General features: G+C 35.3%; 1 protein-coding gene across 3 annotated transcripts in view; it reads left to right on the forward strand.

Annotated features, from left to right (window-relative positions):
- TBC1D12 (TBC1 domain family member 12) overlaps window positions 1-18,053 on the forward strand; it is a 100,747-nt gene extending 82,694 nt beyond the window's left edge. For all 3 annotated transcript variants that reach the window (XM_043597020.1, XM_043597022.1, XM_043597023.1), the window contains 7 exons: window positions 1,160-1,240; window positions 4,123-4,211; window positions 5,238-5,309; window positions 12,182-12,310; window positions 12,575-12,684; window positions 15,115-15,373; window positions 16,171-18,053. In XM_043597020.1, the coding sequence (XP_043452955.1) occupies window positions 1,160-1,240; window positions 4,123-4,211; window positions 5,238-5,309; window positions 12,182-12,310; window positions 12,575-12,684; window positions 15,115-15,373; window positions 16,171-16,239 (809 nt within the window). In that variant the 3' untranslated portion in view covers window positions 16,240-18,053. The remainder of the gene's footprint in view (window positions 1-1,159; window positions 1,241-4,122; window positions 4,212-5,237; window positions 5,310-12,181; window positions 12,311-12,574; window positions 12,685-15,114; window positions 15,374-16,170) is intronic.
- The last annotated feature ends 714 nt before the right edge of the window (window positions 18,054-18,767 follow it).

Raw genomic sequence — 18,767 nt, forward strand, 5'->3', positions numbered from 1 at the left:
TTTTTAAAAAATTCTTAATTGAAGGGTGCCTCAGTCGGTTGAGTGTCCGACTTAGCTCTGGTCATGATCTCACAGTTCGTGAGTTCGAGCCCCATGTTGGGCTCTGTGCTGACGGCTCAGAGCCTGGAGCCTGCTTCAGATTCTGTGTCTCCCTTTTTCTCTGCCCCTCCCCTGCTCACGCTCTGTCTCTCCTTCAAAAATAAACATTTAAAAAAATTTTTTTAATTGTTCATTGTATTGCCTTTAAACAAACTTTTTATTTAAAAAGATCAATTGAAACAAAAAAGTGTTCTTGGTATTTTGGGCAATATATAAATGTTGGTGTTTGGTAAGAAATAGTTTTTGCTATTCATTTGGCATTGAAATTTTCTGTTTTTGTGTAATTTAGAATATCAGCACAGAAAGTAAAGATAATTAAAATCTGAGAATTGAGAAAAAAAACTTGTTTCTTCTGTTCTTGAAGTTGGATAAGGTCCTGTGTATGGAAGCATAGAGTGGCAGTCTCAAAAAGTGATTGGTACTTAAAATGAAAAGATACAAGTAAGATTTTTGAATGCAAGCCCTCTGACCAAACTATGTGAAGTTTAGGTAGCTTTAGATAGTAATATCATAATGGAGAACCGGTTTCAAGAGAGAAGGAAAGCAAGAACTAACGTTTATTGACAGTCTACGAGGTGTCAGGAACTTTACAAAAATTATCTTGTTTAATCATCAGTATACCATGAGTAGGCATTCTCTTTCTCCAATTTACAGATGAAGAAAGCCAAGTTCCAGAGTGACAAAGTGACTTTCTTAAAGTCCCAAATACCACAGAGCTGGTATTTGAATCTAGGTCTGACTGACTCCAAAAATCATTTTTCTGCTATTCCATGATGATACTCCTTTAGCAAAAGTATTTCTTCCTGCCTCATACTTAAATTCTCTGTTGTAGCTATTTGGATGACCACTGTGCAGTATTGTTATTTTCTCTCTTTCCAGTTGTAGTAATAAATAGTTTTGGTAGCATCAGATAACATCAGTGTGCCACACTTTTGATGCCTGCTATGTAAGGGAGACCTAAGCTATAATAAGATTTTTCTCTTTATTTTTAAGAATATAAATTAAAATATATGAATGTATTTTCCTACTATTTATTAAGTTTTGTTTTGTTTTCCCCCAGAACTTTATGAAATCTTTCTCTCGAGAGCAAAAGAACGATGGAAAAGCTTTAGTGAAACAAGTTCAGAGAATGATACAGAAGGTGTGATTTTTTTTTTTTTTTTAATACAAATTTCTGGGTGAAAATCCAGTCACTGAAGATACCAGTGTGATTTTTACCATGTGTCAGGAACTGTAGTAATTGCTTTACATACATTATCTTCTTTAATGTTAATAGCCCTTTAAGTAGGTGGTTATCCTGAATGGTATAAAAGGAAACTGAGGCTCAAAGTAGTTAATTTGTAAGCAGTGAATCTGTGATGTAAACCCAGGTTTTTGGACCTTGGAGCTCAGGATTTATTCACAGCAGTAAGACTAATGGGGTGAAGTATTTTTAAGCTAACTCTTAACTTAAAGATAGATGGTCTTCGGGGTGCCTAGGTGACTCAGTGGGTTAGGTGTCCAACTTCAGCTCGGGTCATGCTCTCATTGTTCATGGGTTTGAGCCCCACATCAGGCACTGTGCTGACAGCTTGGAGCCTGGAGCTTGCTTCAGTTTCTCCCTCCCTCCATCTCTCAAAAATAAACATTAAAAAATTAAAAAGATAGATGATCTTCATTCCTCACTTGTGACTTCCTGTCTCCTCACTCACTTTCACTCACTACCTAATTAATACATTATTTATAATTATTGTGCCATAGCCTTTGTTCATTTAACTTACAGACTTCATCTTTCCTTCCACTCTCATCAGTTTTTTTTCCTAGTCATTTTGGAGAAAACAGGAGCACTTTTTTCCTGTTAACATTGTATATTAAATGTAGGTAAGTTTAGTCAGCCATCTCTTCTCCTTGAATAATAGGGTGCTATTTGTCTGCCAGTCACTTTTCTTTCTATATTTGTTTTACTTCATAGAAAGCAAACACTTTTCTTTTGCCAGTAAAACTCTAAAAATGAGCATGGTTTAGAATAGAGAAATGGTATACATTACAGAGTGGTTTCCTGTGAGTATGTAAACAACTTTGTTAAATTCCTTGAGTACTATTTTAGAGGAATGAAAGAAGGGTGGGGAAAATTGATTAAAGAAGGTTAGAGAGAAGACTTGATTTTGAGAAAAGTTCACGTAAGTATTGTTTGAGACCTATTAGCTACGTCAGCTATTTGTGGGAAACTAGAAGTGCAAGGAAGGACAAGATGTTAGCGGCTTTATATTGGCATAGCCTTAGCTGTTTATAATTCTTTTTGAATTTATTTTTATGAAGTATTGAAAATATAAGAATTAAAATTATAAGCATTTACTTTTGAGACATTTTGTCATGATTAAGTGGTAAAAGTTGCACTTTCGTAGATATTAATTGCGTGTAAGTGAAGAATTGTTCCAGTAAGGAACAGTGTTCTGTTTAAATTACTGATTTCTCATCTCCTGTGTGTTTATAATTTACAGTTGGCATTTAACTTTTTTAGCCATTGTTTTTCAAATATTACTTCTGCCACGTTGTTTCTCTCCTTTTTGGACTCCAATTATGTGTATGTTAGACCACTTCACAGTGCCCTACAAGTCTCATACACTTAAAAAAAAATTTTTTTTTAACGTTCATTTATTTTTGAGAGATTGAGAGAGAGTGTGAGCCGGGGAGGGGCAGAGAGAGAGAGAAAGGGAGACACAAATTTGAAGCAGGCTCCAGGCTGTGAGATGTCAGCACAGAGCCCAACACGGCGCTCCAACCCACAACTGTGAGATCATGACCTGAGCTGAACTCCGATGCTCAACCGACTGAACCACCCAGGAGCCCCAAGTCTTGTACACTTAAAAAACATGGTTTTCCTTCTGTGCCTCAGTTTAGATGATTTTTATTCCTATAATCAGTTTCACCAATCCCCTCTTTTCCTATATCCAGTCTATTAGATATGTCCAATGAGTCTTTAACTTCAGATATTATATTCTGTAATTCTAGAATGTCTACCTGATTCTTTTCGTAGATTCTATTTCTCTGTGGCAGTTCTTCATCTTTCCATCCCATACATTTCCCCCCATCTTTTCCTCTCTTTTCTTGAACATGTAACAGTCAATATTCTTGTTTATTCATTCCATTACTGGGTCATCTTCGTGTCTGCTTTTATTGGCTGCTTTCCCCTTGATTACAAGTCATATTTTTCTGCTTATTTGCATATCTTAAAATTTCCAATTATATGTAAATCACTGAATAAAGAATAATATAGAAACTGAAGTGGATGTTTCCCCTGCAGAGGAAGCATGCTCTTTTCTGTCAGGGAGTTGGGTTATTACTTCAGTTCAGTCAGCAACTGAGCTAGGTTGGGACAAGGTTGAAGCTTTAGATATACTTAATTCATTGTGGGATTCAAATATCTGGGTAGGAAGAACTGTCCTGTTTTTATTAGAGGCTCCTCCCTCCCCTGAGACACTCTCCCTTGTGATTCTATGTATCACATCAGTGTTATTTGGTTATGAAGAGGTCTAAGGGTTTCTCTTTTCCCAAGGTTTCTCTTTTCCCAAGCAGAGTACCTTTGTGTATGGCAAACTCAGTCCTGAGCTCATGCCCAGACTTGGCATATGCCTCTAGGAAGAAAAATGGCTATGTAGGAAAGCCTCTTTTCTTTCTGGAATTTAAATCCTCCCTGTGTCTACAGTTTTCATATGCCTTTTTAAAAAAACTTGGGATATTTGAAGCTTACTTGTTTTTTTCCCCAGTTGTTATTGTGGGAGTGATAGTCTGTCCTTACCTTGTATAAAAACTGGAAGTAGAAATCCTTCATATAGTTTTCTGATAAGTATATAAATATTTTCTTCATAAAAGAAACCCTTAAGTTCTAGTAAAAGCTATGTGGCATTTCTTTAAATTTCTTGATTATGAAGCTTTTAACTTTCCTTAAGTAACATCTGTGCTATATGATTATTCTGTGTGTACAAGATTGAACTGGTATATAGTCAAGTAATCATTTTAATTTTATCTACCTTGCAAATGCAGGTGTATCTGTTGCTGATCGGGAGGCCAGTCTGGAATTAATTAAGTTGGACATATCCCGTACATTTCCATCCCTTTACATCTTCCAGAAGGTGAGTGTTTCTAACCAGTTATAACTAGTTTTTTTTTGTTTTTTGTTTTTTGTTTTTTAAGTAGGTTTCATGCCCAGTGTGGAGCCCAGCATGAGGCTTGAACTCACAACCCTGAAATCAAGACCTGAGCCAAGACCAAGAGTCAGTCACTTAGCCAACTGAGCCACCCAGACAGCCCTGTAACTACTTAAAAAAATTTTTTTTAATCCAACAGAACAAATTCTCAAATTCATAGCTATTATTTTTTTAAAGGCAAACTATAAAAGTTGGAGACCTTTATATAGAAAGTGTGAAACTAGTGGGAAAATTCTAAAGGGATTTCTGTTATTTTATTCCACTAACTGAATGCATTGCCGTTAGCATAGCCCATGATACCTTTATTCATTAAGGTGCATTTCTTTGTTTTACTTTTTATTCTGTAAGGTATTTGAATTTTAACATTTTGCTTATTAGTCAGTTAACATGTAAAGAACTTTTGCCCAAACCTTAGTTTTCCAGAATTACTATTGAAATGGGAAAAAAATGGCTTATAAAAATCATTTTGTGCAGACGCTTACGAGTTGCTTGTGAGAAACATACTTTGTGAGAAATGATTACATTTTGTGTGGACTGTATATTCACACATGGAATTCCTCTATCTATAGATTGATAAAATGAGATAAAAATTTTTACCATTAAGATTAAAATTATTGATAAACATAACTGCTGTAGCTTGATGGGTTTCTTTTGCTGAAATTATATTGTATGAAGTGGAACAATCTGTTTTCATCATAATCTTGTACCAAATCTAGCAATCTTTAAAATGATAACTTGTATCTGTCAAGTGAGTTTATTTGGTTTTTTCAGGATTAAATATTTTTTTATTCTTTAGAGAAAATATCTTGGCAGAGTGTATTTAGAATATTTCTGATAATGATACAATATACTAACTAAAACTAGTCATTTAGGAAGTCTTTAAAAATTAATTGAGAATTAACTTAGAGACTATTATTTGTACAGTTTGACATTTCATTTTTCTCTCTTAAGGGTGGTCCATATCATGATGTCTTACATAGTATCTTAGGGGCATATACGTGTTACAGACCTGATGTTGGTTATGTAAGTATTTGTTTCAGTCTGGTTTTTGAATATAAACATTTTATCTTTGCAAAGTATCTTATATTGCACTAGCTCCCAAATGTCTGTATTCTCTATGTCTTATTTTTCTTCGGCCTACCAACTTACCTAGAGAGGAATCTTCCCAGGGGTTTATGAGACTGCCCACCAGATTTCTGGAAGAACTGCTGGTATTTCATTATTCAATTTGTAAACTTTTATTTATTGCCACTGCTGTTGGTATGGTGCTTTATCCCCTTCTTCCAGTGCCTGTGCCTCTAGAGATAAACCTCTTCTATTATGCCAGGTTGAGGGAAGGATAGGCATCTGTCCATACAGGATAGAGGAAGGAGACTTGGGCCTTTTATAAACTGGTTGAATCCTAGTTTTAGCCTTACCTCCAAATTTCAGAGGGACCTGATAACTTCAGTTTCTGAGCCTTCCAGATGTATGGCTGAATTGGCTTGCTGCTTCCTCCTCTGCAGATATTTTAGTTTCAGCATTCATCATTTCAGCATTTAACTAATTTAACATTTAGTTAAAATTTCTAAAATGCTGTTGACATTTTTATTTACTGTTTATATTATTTTCCATTCTCTTTGTCCTTCTAGGCTAATATTTTTTTTCTTTACCGTCATTTTAGTTGGATTTGGGAGGGAACAAAGAAAAATGTGAGTGTTCAATTTGCCGTGTTTAACTAGAAGTCATAAAACCTCATCTGCTCACCTCTGTCTTAAAATAGGAGAGTTTCAGAGAATAGGATTGTTGTCTGGTACAACTTAACTTACTCTGTTTTGTTACATGTTCACTTGTACGTTTGTTTATTCATTCACTCAACAAATACTTGTGTGGTCATTGCTATATGCCAGGCATTGTTCTAGGCACTTTAGTTACCTCAGTGAACAAAATAAAGATTATTCCCCTTCTGACACTTAGGGTTTAGGAGGAGGAGACAAACAACAAACAAATAAATCATGTTATATTAAAAGGTAATAAGTGCTACAGGAAAAGTAAAAAGTATGGTGTATAAAGGGGGAAAGTGCTAGGTTTGAGAATGGGACAGGTTTTGTATTAAAGAAGATTGTCAAATAGTCCTTATGGAGAAAGTAAATTTGGACGAGGAGTCTAAACTCTCTTGTTTGGGGTGCCTGGGTGACTCAGTTGGTTAAGCATCTGATTCTTGATCCTCAGCTCAGGTCTTGATCTCAGGGTGGTGAGTTCAAGCCCTGCACTGGGCTCCGTGCTGTACATGAAGCCTATTTAAAAGTGAAATGAAATGAAATAAAGACTCTCTTGCTCATGTTTTATGTCATAGAATTATAAAAACATTATGTAATGTTCACATCTTTTAAAGATTTTATTTTTAAGTAACCTCTACACACCCAATGTGGGGCCTTGAACTCACAACCCTGAGATCAAGAGTCACATGTCTTCGAACCGAGCCAGCTAGGTGCCCTGGTTATAGCTTACTTCTGAGTAGAATAAAACTCTTGAGTCTTGATTATCACCTGTCTGTAGGTCCTCTGATATAAGCTTTGCATTTTGAAGCAAGGAAGTAGGGAGCTATTAATTTGTCTGGACTGTAACTACTGTGAACTTGGCTTGCACTATGGTGGGGCTCTAAGGTCAGTAGATCATAAAGGTGGAAGTGAGGAGACTACATTTTCCAATATCTCAGGAGGAGTCAGAAACTGTAGACCAGGACTCCGGTATTACTGTAAGAACTTTGCAAGGTGTGTATCTTCCCTGCATTTATTTTCATTATAGTTTTCTGTTTGTCTATAGTGATTATAAGCAAAACAAAAACAAGAAAGATCTGTGTGCATGTGTGCAAAGGCAATAAAGAATAGGGAATATAAGTAGTTGACTTCCTCCCATGACCCAGCCAAGCTTAAGGGAAGGAAGAAAGATTTCAAGTAACAAAGTGGTTCAGTTACACAGGTATTTCAACTGGTAGTTTTACTTCTTTTTCTTTCTTGTTTTTTTTTCTTTTTTCTTTTTCTTTTTCTTTTTTTTTTTTTTTTTTTAAGTAAGCTCTATGCCCAATGTGGGGCTTGAACTCACAACCCCAAGATCAAGAGTTGCATGCTGTTTCAACTGAGCCAGCCAGGCACCCCTAAAGTTTTACTTCTTAAGCTGCGTGGTCTATCCATAAGGGTTTTTTGTTTGTTAAATTTTTATTTTGAATAACTTCAAACAGCAAAGTTGCACTAACTCCATCCCAGCGCCACTTCCAGGATCCAGTCAGAGTTGGATGTGGCATTTAGTTGTCCTGTTGCCTTAGTGTCCTTTCATCTGGAACAGTTTTTTAGCCTTTTCTGTCTATCATGACTGTAACACTTTTGAAGAGTCAAGCCTGATTTTATAATGACCCTTTTTTGATTCTTTTGCAGTAGTTTCCTGATCATTTCCTCATGGTTAGATTTAGGTTATACATTTTTCATAGAAATACTATGTAAATGGTGTGCTTATTTTAGTGCATCACATCACAAGTTGATAAATCATACAGAATATTCAAAAATTGGACTTTGAAGATACTGTAGAAATAACTTTATTTTTATTTCCTTTTCATATATACGAAATAGTGATATATGATAAATCTGAGCTTTAAACAGCTCTGTGATACACATCAAATAAAAATTCTAAGAAAGTGTTGTCAATGTTTAAGTGGCATTTTTCTTTTTTGGTGTGATGTAAAATAATGTTTTTTAAACAGCATCTTAGATTCAATTAAATATATTTTTAATTCCTTCTATTGGCTACTCTTCTATTACAGATGGTTAACAATTTTAATATAAAAATATATTTTTATATTAGAAATATAATCGTGGGGCGCCAGGGTGGCTCAGTTGGTTGAGCATCCAACTCTTGGGTTTGGGTCAGGTCATGATCTTGAGGTTTCATGAGTTCAAGCCCCACATGACCCCCTGCTTGGGATTCTCTCTCTCTGTTCCTCCCCAACTCACGCTGTCTCTCTCTCTCTCAAAATAAATAAACTTAAAAAAATTTTTTTAGGGGCGCCTGGGTGGCTCAGTCAGTTAAGCAGCCGACTTCGGCTCAGGTCATGATCTTGCGGTCCGTGAGTTCGAGCCCCGCGTCGGGCTCTGTGCTGACAGCTCAGAGCCTGGAGCCTGTTTCAGATTCTGTGTCTCCCTCTCTCTGACCCTCCCCCCATTCATGCTCTCTCTCTGTCTCAAAAATAAATGTAAAAAAAATTTTTTTTTAATTTTTTTTTAAAGAATATAATTGTAAACAAACAGACATGGTCTTGTCTCTGTACTGTAGTAGTTTCCTATTATTGCCATAACAAATTGCCACAAACGTAGTGGCTTTAAACAATATAGATTTATTATCTGGAAGCTCTGGAGATTAGAAATCTGAAAGTCAAGGTATTGGCAGGGCTGTTATCTTTCTGGAGGCTCTAGGGAAGAACTCACTTCCTTGCCTACTCTGGCTTCTGGAAACTGCCCGCATTCCTTGGCTCTTGACCCTGCACTTCCATCTTCAAAGCTAGTAGTATCGTATCCTCAAGTTTCTCTCTCTCTCATTCTCCTACTTCCCTTTTTTATTTATAAGGATCCTCATGATGATTACATTGGGCACACCCACCAATACACTTACATTGTGATCTCACCATCACAAAATCCTTAATTTAATCACATCTGCAAAGTCCCTTTTGCCATGTAAGAAATCATTTTCACAGGTTCCAGCGATTAGGATATAGATCCTGTCCTAGGCACGTTATTCTGCCTACCACAGGCTCTGTCCTCGTGGAATTAATACTCTAGAAAATCAAATAGGGAATTTCTGTAGATTTTGCCGAAAGTAATCAGAAGAAGCCAGGGAAGTAGGAGGAGAACAAAAAAATACTGGATCACAGAACCAAACGGAATTCTAGGAGCATAGAAAAGTGCCCATTGGGGTTTATAAGTACTGGTTATCCTGGCAAGAAGTTTCAAGATAGTATAGTAATGGAGTGGGAATCCAGACTGAGGTGTGCTAAAAACTTCAAAGAGAGCTGAGAAAGTAGAAATAGTGATTGTAGGCAAACCTTTCAAAACATTTGGTTGGGAAAAAGAGACCATGGTTTCATTGCAAATATCCTTAGTGGTCTTTTTATGTAAGTCTCTTATGCAAGTCTTTACCAGAAGTAAAGTGGATGATGAATTTTTTTTTTTTTTTAGTAAAAGAATGAGGTTTGTTTTTGTTTTTGTTTTTGTTTTAAATATTTATTTTTGAAGGAGAGAGAGAGAGAGTGAGAGAGCAGAGGAGGGGCAGAGAGAGAAGGAGACACGGAATCTGAAGCAGGCCCCAGGCTCTGAGCTGTCAGCACAGAGCCCAATGTGGGGCTCGAACCCATGAATCGTGAGATCATGACCTGAGCCAAAGTCAGATGCTTAACCAGCTGAGCCACCCATGTGCCCCAAAGAATGAGTATTTTTATAGCAGCAGTTCCATATCACTTATTCACTAAAAAATTCATAATAGTTCTCCATAACTCACAAGCAAGCATCTATATAGATGAGCTTTTTACTCAATGCCTTTCACTGTTTGTAAATACATCATACTTAAGTTCTCTCATTATAATATCTGATGGAAAAAAGTCTCTTAAACAAATGGTGTTGGGAAAATTGGACAGCAACATGCAGAAGAATGAAACTGGACCACTTTCTTATACCATACACAAATAAATTAAAAATGGATGAAAGATCTAAATGTAAGACAGGAAACCATCAAAATCCCAGAGGAGAACACGGGCAGCAACCTCTTTGACCTCAGCCAGAGCATCTGCTTACTAGACATATCTCCAGAGGCAAGGGAAATAAAAGCAAACATATGAACTATTGGGACTTCAACATTAAAAGCTTCTGCACAGCTCAGGAAACAATCAACAAAACTAAAGTGCAACTTATGGAATGGGAGAAGATATTTACAAATGATATATCTGATAAAGGGTTAGATTCCAAAATCTATAAAGAGCTTAACAACACCCAAAAAACAAATAACCAGTTAAGAAATGGGCAGAAGACATGAACAGACACTTTTCCAAAGAAGACATCCAGATGGCCAACAGACACATGAAAAGATGCTCAACATCACTCATCATCAGGGAACTACACATCAAAACCATGAGATACCACCTCACACGTGTCATAATGGCTAAAATTAACAACGCAAGAAACAACAGATGTTGGCAGGAATGTGGAGAAACGGGAACCCTTTTGTACTGTTGGTGGGAATGCAAACTGGAGAACAGTATGGAGATCACTAAAGAAAACTAAAAATAGAACTATCCTACATTCTAGCAATTGCACTATTAGGTATTTACCCAAAGGATATAAAAATACAGATTTGAAGAGGTACATGTACTCTAATGTTTATAGCAACATTATCAACAATAGCTGAACTATGGAGAGAACCCAAATGTCCATTGACTGATGAACAGGTAAGGAAGGTGGTATGTGTGTACCACACCATGCTATATACCACCTTCTTTATATATGTGTATACACACACATACACATACATACATACATATATACACAATGGAATATTACTCAGCCATCAAAAATAATGAAATCTTGCCATTTGCAATGACGTAATGGAGCTAGAATGTATTATGCTAGTAAAATAAGTCCAAGAAAGACAAATACCATATGGTTTCACTTATGTGGAATTTAAGAAACAAAACAGATGAACATATGGGAAGGTGAGGGAAAAGAGGAGAGAGGAAAACAAACCACAAAAGACTCTTAAAGATGGAGAACAAACTATAAGTTGATGGATGGAGGTGGGTGGGAGATAGGCTGGATAGGTGATGGGTATTAAGGAGGGCACTGGTTCTGATGAGCACTGGGTGTTGTATTAAATGATTAATCACTGAATTCTCCGGAAACCATTATTGCACTGTATGTTAACTAAAATTTAAATATAAAGTTAAGAAAAAAAGTTCTCTCATTATAATAAATCTTGTGCTTCAGCTGGACTGGTCCTACACCTCTTTACTCCTATTTCTTTTCTGCCACTGGAATGGTTTTTTCGTATTTCTTCATCCTACTTTCCAGGAACCCAGCCTCACTGTCCAACCTCCCACAACCTCTTCTTAGAATTTCAGCAGCAGTTCTCATACATTTCTTTTATTCTTAGTTCCTGATTTTCTACCTCAGACAGATGTGCTATAACAATGAAAGCAATCACCTGATTTTCACTATACTCTACTTCGAAAGACTTCAGACTTAGAGAAAATGAAAGTGAGACAATACATGGAGATAGACTTTTGTAACAAGTAAAAGCCAATACTTTATTCTTTTTTTCCAAGAAATTTTCCTAATTCTTTTTATTTTATTTTTGTTGTTTTGAGAGAGGGTGGAAGTGAAAGAGGGGCGTGGCAGAAAGAGACAATCCCATGAGGGAGAGAGAGACACACACATACACACAAGTAGGGCTCACCTAAAGTGGGGCTTGTGTTCACCCAAAGTGAGGCTTGTGCATACCTGAAGCAGAGCTGGAACTCACCCTATGTGGGACTCAAGGTCATGAACCTTGAGATTGAGCCCTGAGCTGAAGTCAGATGCTTAACCGACTGAGCTACCCAGGCATCCCATTCCCTAATTCTTTTTAAGCCATAACACATGAACAAGAAATGTAAAATTAGGGAGATTTCATAATTACTAGCAGGTTCTTTGTATTTACTTTCATTGGCAAATAATCCTCGTGGTCTAGTGGTTAGGATCCGGCGCTCTCATTGGCAAATAAAAAGAAATCTTGATTAATTCTACTTTAATCATTTTATAATTTTTTAAGAATACTGTAAGATAAAGTACATAGAATTATTATTGTAAGCATATTTTGATTAATTTCTTTTCTCTTTGAAGGTCCAAGGGATGTCCTTCATAGCAGCAGTTCTCATTCTCAATTTGGAAGAGGCAGATGCCTTCATTGCGTTTGCAAATCTCCTCAATAAGCCATGCCAGTTGGCCTTTTTTCGTGTGGATCACAGCATGGTATGAACATTTGGAATGAATCGTATTTTCCTTTAATTGTTGGTTTCTATAGTCTGAATGCTCTTTTGGAGGGAAAAACAGTAATTGGAAGACTAAAATAAGTTTTTCATTGAATTACGGTTTTGCGAATGCTTGATGAAAAGACTCAGAAAGAGGTGCTAAGCAAGACTTTTTGTTAATTTGTTATTAGGGATTTAATTTCTTTACTTCTAGAGTATACTCTAGTATACTCTTTAATAACTTTATTGATATTTCTATCTTTAGATGTTGAAATATTTTGCAACGTTTGAAGTATTTTTTGAAGAAAATCTCTCCAAACTATTTCTTCATTTTAAATCTTACAGTCTTACACCAGACATATACTTGATAGACTGGTAAGTCATAACATACATAAAATATAATTAAAAATAAAAAACCAAGTAGGGGCACCTGGGTGGCCCAGTCAGTTAAATGTCCGACTTCGGCTCAGGTCATGATCTCATAGTTTGTGGGTTTAAGCCCCACATCAGGCTTTGTGCTGACAGCTCAGAGCCTGGAGCCTGCTTCAGATTCTATGTCTCCCTCTTTCTCTCTGCCCCTCCCTTGCTTGTGCACGTGCTCTCTCAAAAATAAAATACTTAAAAAAAAAAAACTTTTTGTGTAATTCAGGAACTAAAGTAAATCTCATGTACAGGATTATACATCTGAAAACTTCTTCCCTTACAAATAGAGAAATTCACATTTTTGTGGGGAAGCATTTGATTAAGAACATGGACTCTGGGCTGGAATGAGAATCCCTCAGTTTGTATTTTAGTCTCTTATATAGAAAATGAGAATAATAATATCTATATCTTAAGTTGGTATGAGGGTGTTTTACATGAATTATCTCATTCAATGCCTAGTACATACTACATATACTCTCAGAAAGAGAGCCATTTCTTTATTCTTCACACACAAGAGCTTGTGATAGTTACGATAGTGGGTTTTTTTTTTTTTTTTTAAGGCTTTGTTTTTTCAAGGCTTTATCCAGCTTTTTGACAGAAGAGTGTAGCCTTATTTAGGTGCTAATGCCTTTTTTTCAACTTTCCAATTTCAACACTTCCTTGCCAAAGACTCTGGTGAGCCCGTTGATTACAGAACGTAGGGGTGGTGAATTTTGCCAAAGGGATGGTGCAGTTATCTTAAGATAGGTTGTTAAGAGTATGTATGAAACATTCAACCCTTAAATTCTAATCACCAAATTCAGTGGATTTCATGTAAATGATCCTAAGTTTTAATATAGAAAAATAAATAATTAATGGCTTTGATCAAATATGCTGTCTTACCAGTTTTTTGGGGCTTCTTTTATTTAAGATTTTTTTTAAACTTATTTTTCAGTGTGTTCTCATCCATTCCCACTAGGAACATTAGAGTTCCTCTGGGAAGGACCCAAGATAATGGGGGAGAAGAAAGGTTTTATATCATGAGACCCAGAGGACCAAAATCAAATACTAAGAGGGGGAAGGGGGGAAAATACTCAATTTTCAGGCCTGAGGAGTGTCAACAGGAGACAAACCAGGATCACAATTAATAATAGGGAGCAGGATGAAACCAATAATGAGTGAGTACTGTGTACTAGAAACTTCCTAGACAGTGGTAGTGCCATTCTCTCTCTCATTTTGAGCAATGAATTACTATTCTCTGTACTACCAAGGGCATGCTTTTTGTTGTGCAATTAAATATGTGTTTATAATGTAAGAAATAGACATGGGTTTTTGTTTCACTGCCTCTGTTGAACTTACTACATACAAATCCCACAATCGATTATGCAAGAGAAAAGAGGAATAAATAAGTGGCAGTGCTAAATAGGGTGGGAGCCTTTAGTTCTCTTCCTCAGGTTTCATCAGCACTACCTCAAATAAACACAATCTTTGTAAAAAAAAAAAAAAAAAAATGTGTATTTTGTGGGTGCCTGGCTGGCTCAGTATGTAGAGCATGCGACTCTTGATCTTGGGGTTGTAAGTTTGAGCCCCATGTTGGTTGTAGAGATTAGTTAAAAATAAAATCTTAAAAAAAAAAAAAAATGTGTGCTTTGCCAAGGCAGCTTTAAGAAAAGTTCTCTAGCACCTACTCTCCTATTTCCCCAACCAGAATGCCGCCCCGAAGCACCACTGGATAAAGAATTACATGATCAGACATTGTCAGAAAGGATGGGAAAAACCGTTTTGGTGATTCTGTTGGGAGCGTATACATGCTCCAAAAGAAGTAGTAAGTAAAGTTTGGTAAAGGGAAAAACAAAAACCCAGTAGATAGATGTCTGTGGTAGGAGAAGAGAGACAAGTCAGACATTATGATTTTTAGGTTAATAGATACTTGGGTTCCTCATACAATAATAAGTAACTTTTTTCAGCATTTCTTATGTGCCAGGCACTGTTCTAAATACTTTACATTTATTCCTTTAATTTTCAAAACAATCCTGAGAGGTAGGTAATATCATTCTTTGTTTACTAATGAGGAAACTGAGGCACAGCAAGGGTGGATATCTTGCTCAAGGTAACACTACTAATGTCAAACTCAGATATTATGGTTTCAAAGACCATATCCTTAACTACTAGGTGATTTTGTCACTCTCATATGTGTTAAGCCATATCTCTATGGAAGGTTGTAAATTCACATAATTTCGTTATTTGTTACTTTCCCACTGCTCAAGTTTTTGAAAGAAGGAGTTATATCTTATTTGCCTTTTTATCCCTAATTAAGCACTGTTGTTTTTATATAGAGATGTTTAATGAGTGAATGGATAAATGAATGAAAAATTTCAATGACTATTTCCCCCCTAATTTTAGGATCTTCACACTGTATAGCAAATCACTCCCACTTGATCTGGCCTGTAGAGTCTGGGATGTATTTTGCAGAGATGGGGAGGAATTTTTATTTAGGACTGGATTAGGAATCCTCCGATTATATGAAGATATTCTTCTACAAATGGACTTTATTCATATAGCACAGTTCCTAACTAAATTGCCAGAAGATATCACATCAGAAAAGCTGTTCAACTGTATTGCAGCCATTCAGATGCAGAATAGCACCAAAAAATGGACTCAGGTAGAGTGACCTCTTCCTACTTCTTCTAATAGATATGTTAAAACAATCAGTTGACTTCTTGTAAAAAAAAGTTACTTATTTCTCAAATGTTAGTACTTAATTAAAAATCAATTAAAAACTGATTTTTGACTTTGAAAGAGCAAGAGTTTAAAACATATTACTCCTCTTTCACCTATCCAAACCTATATTATTTTTATGTAAGTCCAGTAATGTTTTGCATTTAGTGAACTACAATCTACAGTGGTCCCATTTGCCAGAACAATTCTGTAATTACTTTGGTATCTCAAGTAGACAACAACTGTATTAAACACCTACTGCGTGCTAAGAGTTTGCAATAGAAAGTATATAATGTATGATTTGTAGCTTTTTAGATGCTTTTAGTCTTGTTAGGGAAGCAAACATTGGCAGTTTAAGTTAAGTGACATATAAGATAGCATTATCACTTGCTCCTTGAATGATAGACGGTAGGCATCATAAGCTCACAGTTTTATTACTTATGAAAATGAAATCTAAGAATACTGGTCCAAAAAAAAAAAAAAAAAAGGGAATATCGGTCAAGAAAATGTTCTGTTACCAAACAGTAATTTCATAATATTTGGCAAGTGATAAAAAACTGGAATGTATATACCATAAAATTGGGTTGAAACAAACAAGAGGATTTGAGAATGGCAGTCTTCCAGTGGACAGAGTTAAATATACTAAAGCCTTTTCGCATTAATAAGCTATAGTTATTTAAATATCTTAATCTGTGTGGTAGCTAATTTTGAGGATTAATCTTTCCTTTATATAATTTTCAGGTCTTTGCCTCTGTAATGAAGGATATTAAAGAAGGAGACAAGAATAATAGTCCTGCTTTGAAAAGCTAATCTTCAAGATTAAGACTAAATGTAATGTAAAAGATGTTTTTTTGATAAAAGTTTTTTGTTTCCTATGTAAAAAACATGGAAGAAAATGTTGGAGAAATCTAAACGAATCAAGACATGGGAAAGTGCTGATTTTGAATTCCATGACTGAAGTTAATGAAATGAGTAACTGATTGACAGTATTAATAAAAAAGTATTTTGTAGAGAGCCCTTTTACAAAGGAAAAAGTTTAAATGGCTAGTTCATACTCCATAATTTGGAGTGAACGGTTTAATGCAATAAACTTTTTTAACAGCTTTGGAGATTATTCAAATTTTTACATCTTTTCTTTCTTAACAGTTACATTAAAAGCACTTTGGAGGTCAGAGCAGATTGTTAAATACTACTTTAACTTCCAAAATACTATTTGAAATAAACACCTTAGTACAAACATTGTCTCCAGTTCTGACCTTTTGAAGATATTAGAGACCAAGAGTAAGCAACTTTGATTGTAAATTATTTAAGTCATTGAACTCATTACCTTCACTCACAGGTTGGGGGAAGTTTGGGTTTTCTGGGAACTGGAAATACTGGTGGGAGCTTGTTTCACATTCAATTAGATGTTTTCCACAGTATCATGTCTGTCTGTTTCTGAAGGGAAATTGTTTCTTAGGGAATTCCTGTCACTCAGAGAATTTTAGCCTTTCTGTTTCTAGTGTAAGAAATTGTTCTATTACTAGAATTATTAAATTCATCTAGTAATTTAAGAAAGCTAACTGGTAGAAGGAAAGTTCTTTGCACTTTAGTGGACTGAAGACTTGATTTTGGAAGTAAGTCCATAAATATCAATGAGATTTTTCACTGGTAAGAGTAAAACATATGAATTCTGAGAGTTCTTAAATAGCATGCTACTTGGCAAGATGTTAAACTTCTTAGTTGAAATTCCTTCACTGTCTGTAGAAACAAAATTTAATTCCGTTTTAAATTTGAAATCTTAATATGTAGCCAAGTCTATGACTTGTAAAACACTGTGCATAATTTTCTAATCAATGGAAATAAGAGTAAAAGAAAAAGATAAAATTAACTTTTTTCTAACAAGTCTAACTTTGATGGTATAGTGAATAAAGAAATTATTAATTATTGGTAAATTCATATGAAATTTATTATATTATGTTTAATCCTTGAACCTAAATCACTTGAGTATTATAAGTGATATCTGTATAACATGCTCTTTTGTTAATAATTAGATGTACAGTGTGCTTTTATGTTGCAGTTTGGTTTAAAACAAATCTTAAGCATACTATTTCTGGTAGCAGTATGTAGTCTTCAAACTAACAAGCCTGAGAACCTTGTTAGTTCAGTGACTGCCTCTTTAGGAGTATGGGACCAGATGGTGTCCATATATTTTTACCCCATGGGTCATTCTAGCCTAGGGACCACTAGTGGAACCCTCAGAAGTTAACTCCTATCTTTGGAGCTTACTTATTGGAAACTAGTAGTGTAATAATATTGAGGGAGTGTCCAGGGTCTTAATAGGTTTTAGAATGACATTTTAACTCTGGTAACTACTTCCTTGGTATTGGTGGTCCTGGTAACAGGGAATGTAACCGCTGGCAGTAATCTCATTGAAGTTATACTACCTGCCTAAATTTAATCTTACTTTTGTGTATTTGTTTCCTGAGTTGACCTAAATTACTGTATTACTTTTTCTCATTTTTATTATTGTACAGTTTCTTTACCTTTCAAATATAAATGTGTATATAAAATGTAAATACAAGGAATTCACTAAAAACCACTATTAATAATTACTGTGTAAATAAAACTTGTAAGCAGAGTAATTACTTGAAATGAGTGTTCGTTACTTTGGGGATAACTGGTTTATTTTACCACATTTGGAGGAAAAGAATAACCTTTTTTTTTTTTTTTTTTTTTTTTTGCCAAATTTCTTCTTCAGGGGATATTTTTAGTCCTTCAGCCTCTTGAGACTGACCATACTGGCAGTTCAAATATTGTACTGTATCTTCCTTTGAACCTACTCTACAGGCAATATAAGGTTGTTTTACATGGTCAGTGTATGATAGATTGTTTGGTTTTCAGTTAAAAAATAAGTTTTCCTAAAAATCTCCAAGATTATGTAAAATTTAATATGTATAATGTTTCGTTTGTCTACTTAATATATATATTACGTATATTATATATATATTATATATATATATATATATATATATATATATATATATATATATTATTTCTCATTTTATGTCCTTTCAGCCAGGTATACATTGTATTATTTAAGTGGTACTTAGAAGATCCCAGTAAGTAGCATAATTTTCTTTTTTTTTTAATTTTTTAATGTTTATTTTTGAGAGAGAGAGAGTGCAAGCAGGGGAGGGGCAGAGAGAGAGGGAGACACAGAATCCAAAGCAGGCTCCAGGCTCCAAGCTGTAAGCACAGCTGTGCTTACAGCTTGGAGCCCGATGCAGGGCTTGAATGAACTCATGAACCGTGAGATCGTGATCTGAGCTGAAGTCGGATGCTTAACCAACTGAGCC

The sequence above is a fragment of the Prionailurus bengalensis genome, chromosome D2, assembly GCF_016509475.1.
Source record: "Prionailurus bengalensis isolate Pbe53 chromosome D2, Fcat_Pben_1.1_paternal_pri, whole genome shotgun sequence".
Classification (NCBI taxonomy): Eukaryota; Metazoa; Chordata; class Mammalia; order Carnivora; family Felidae; genus Prionailurus; species Prionailurus bengalensis.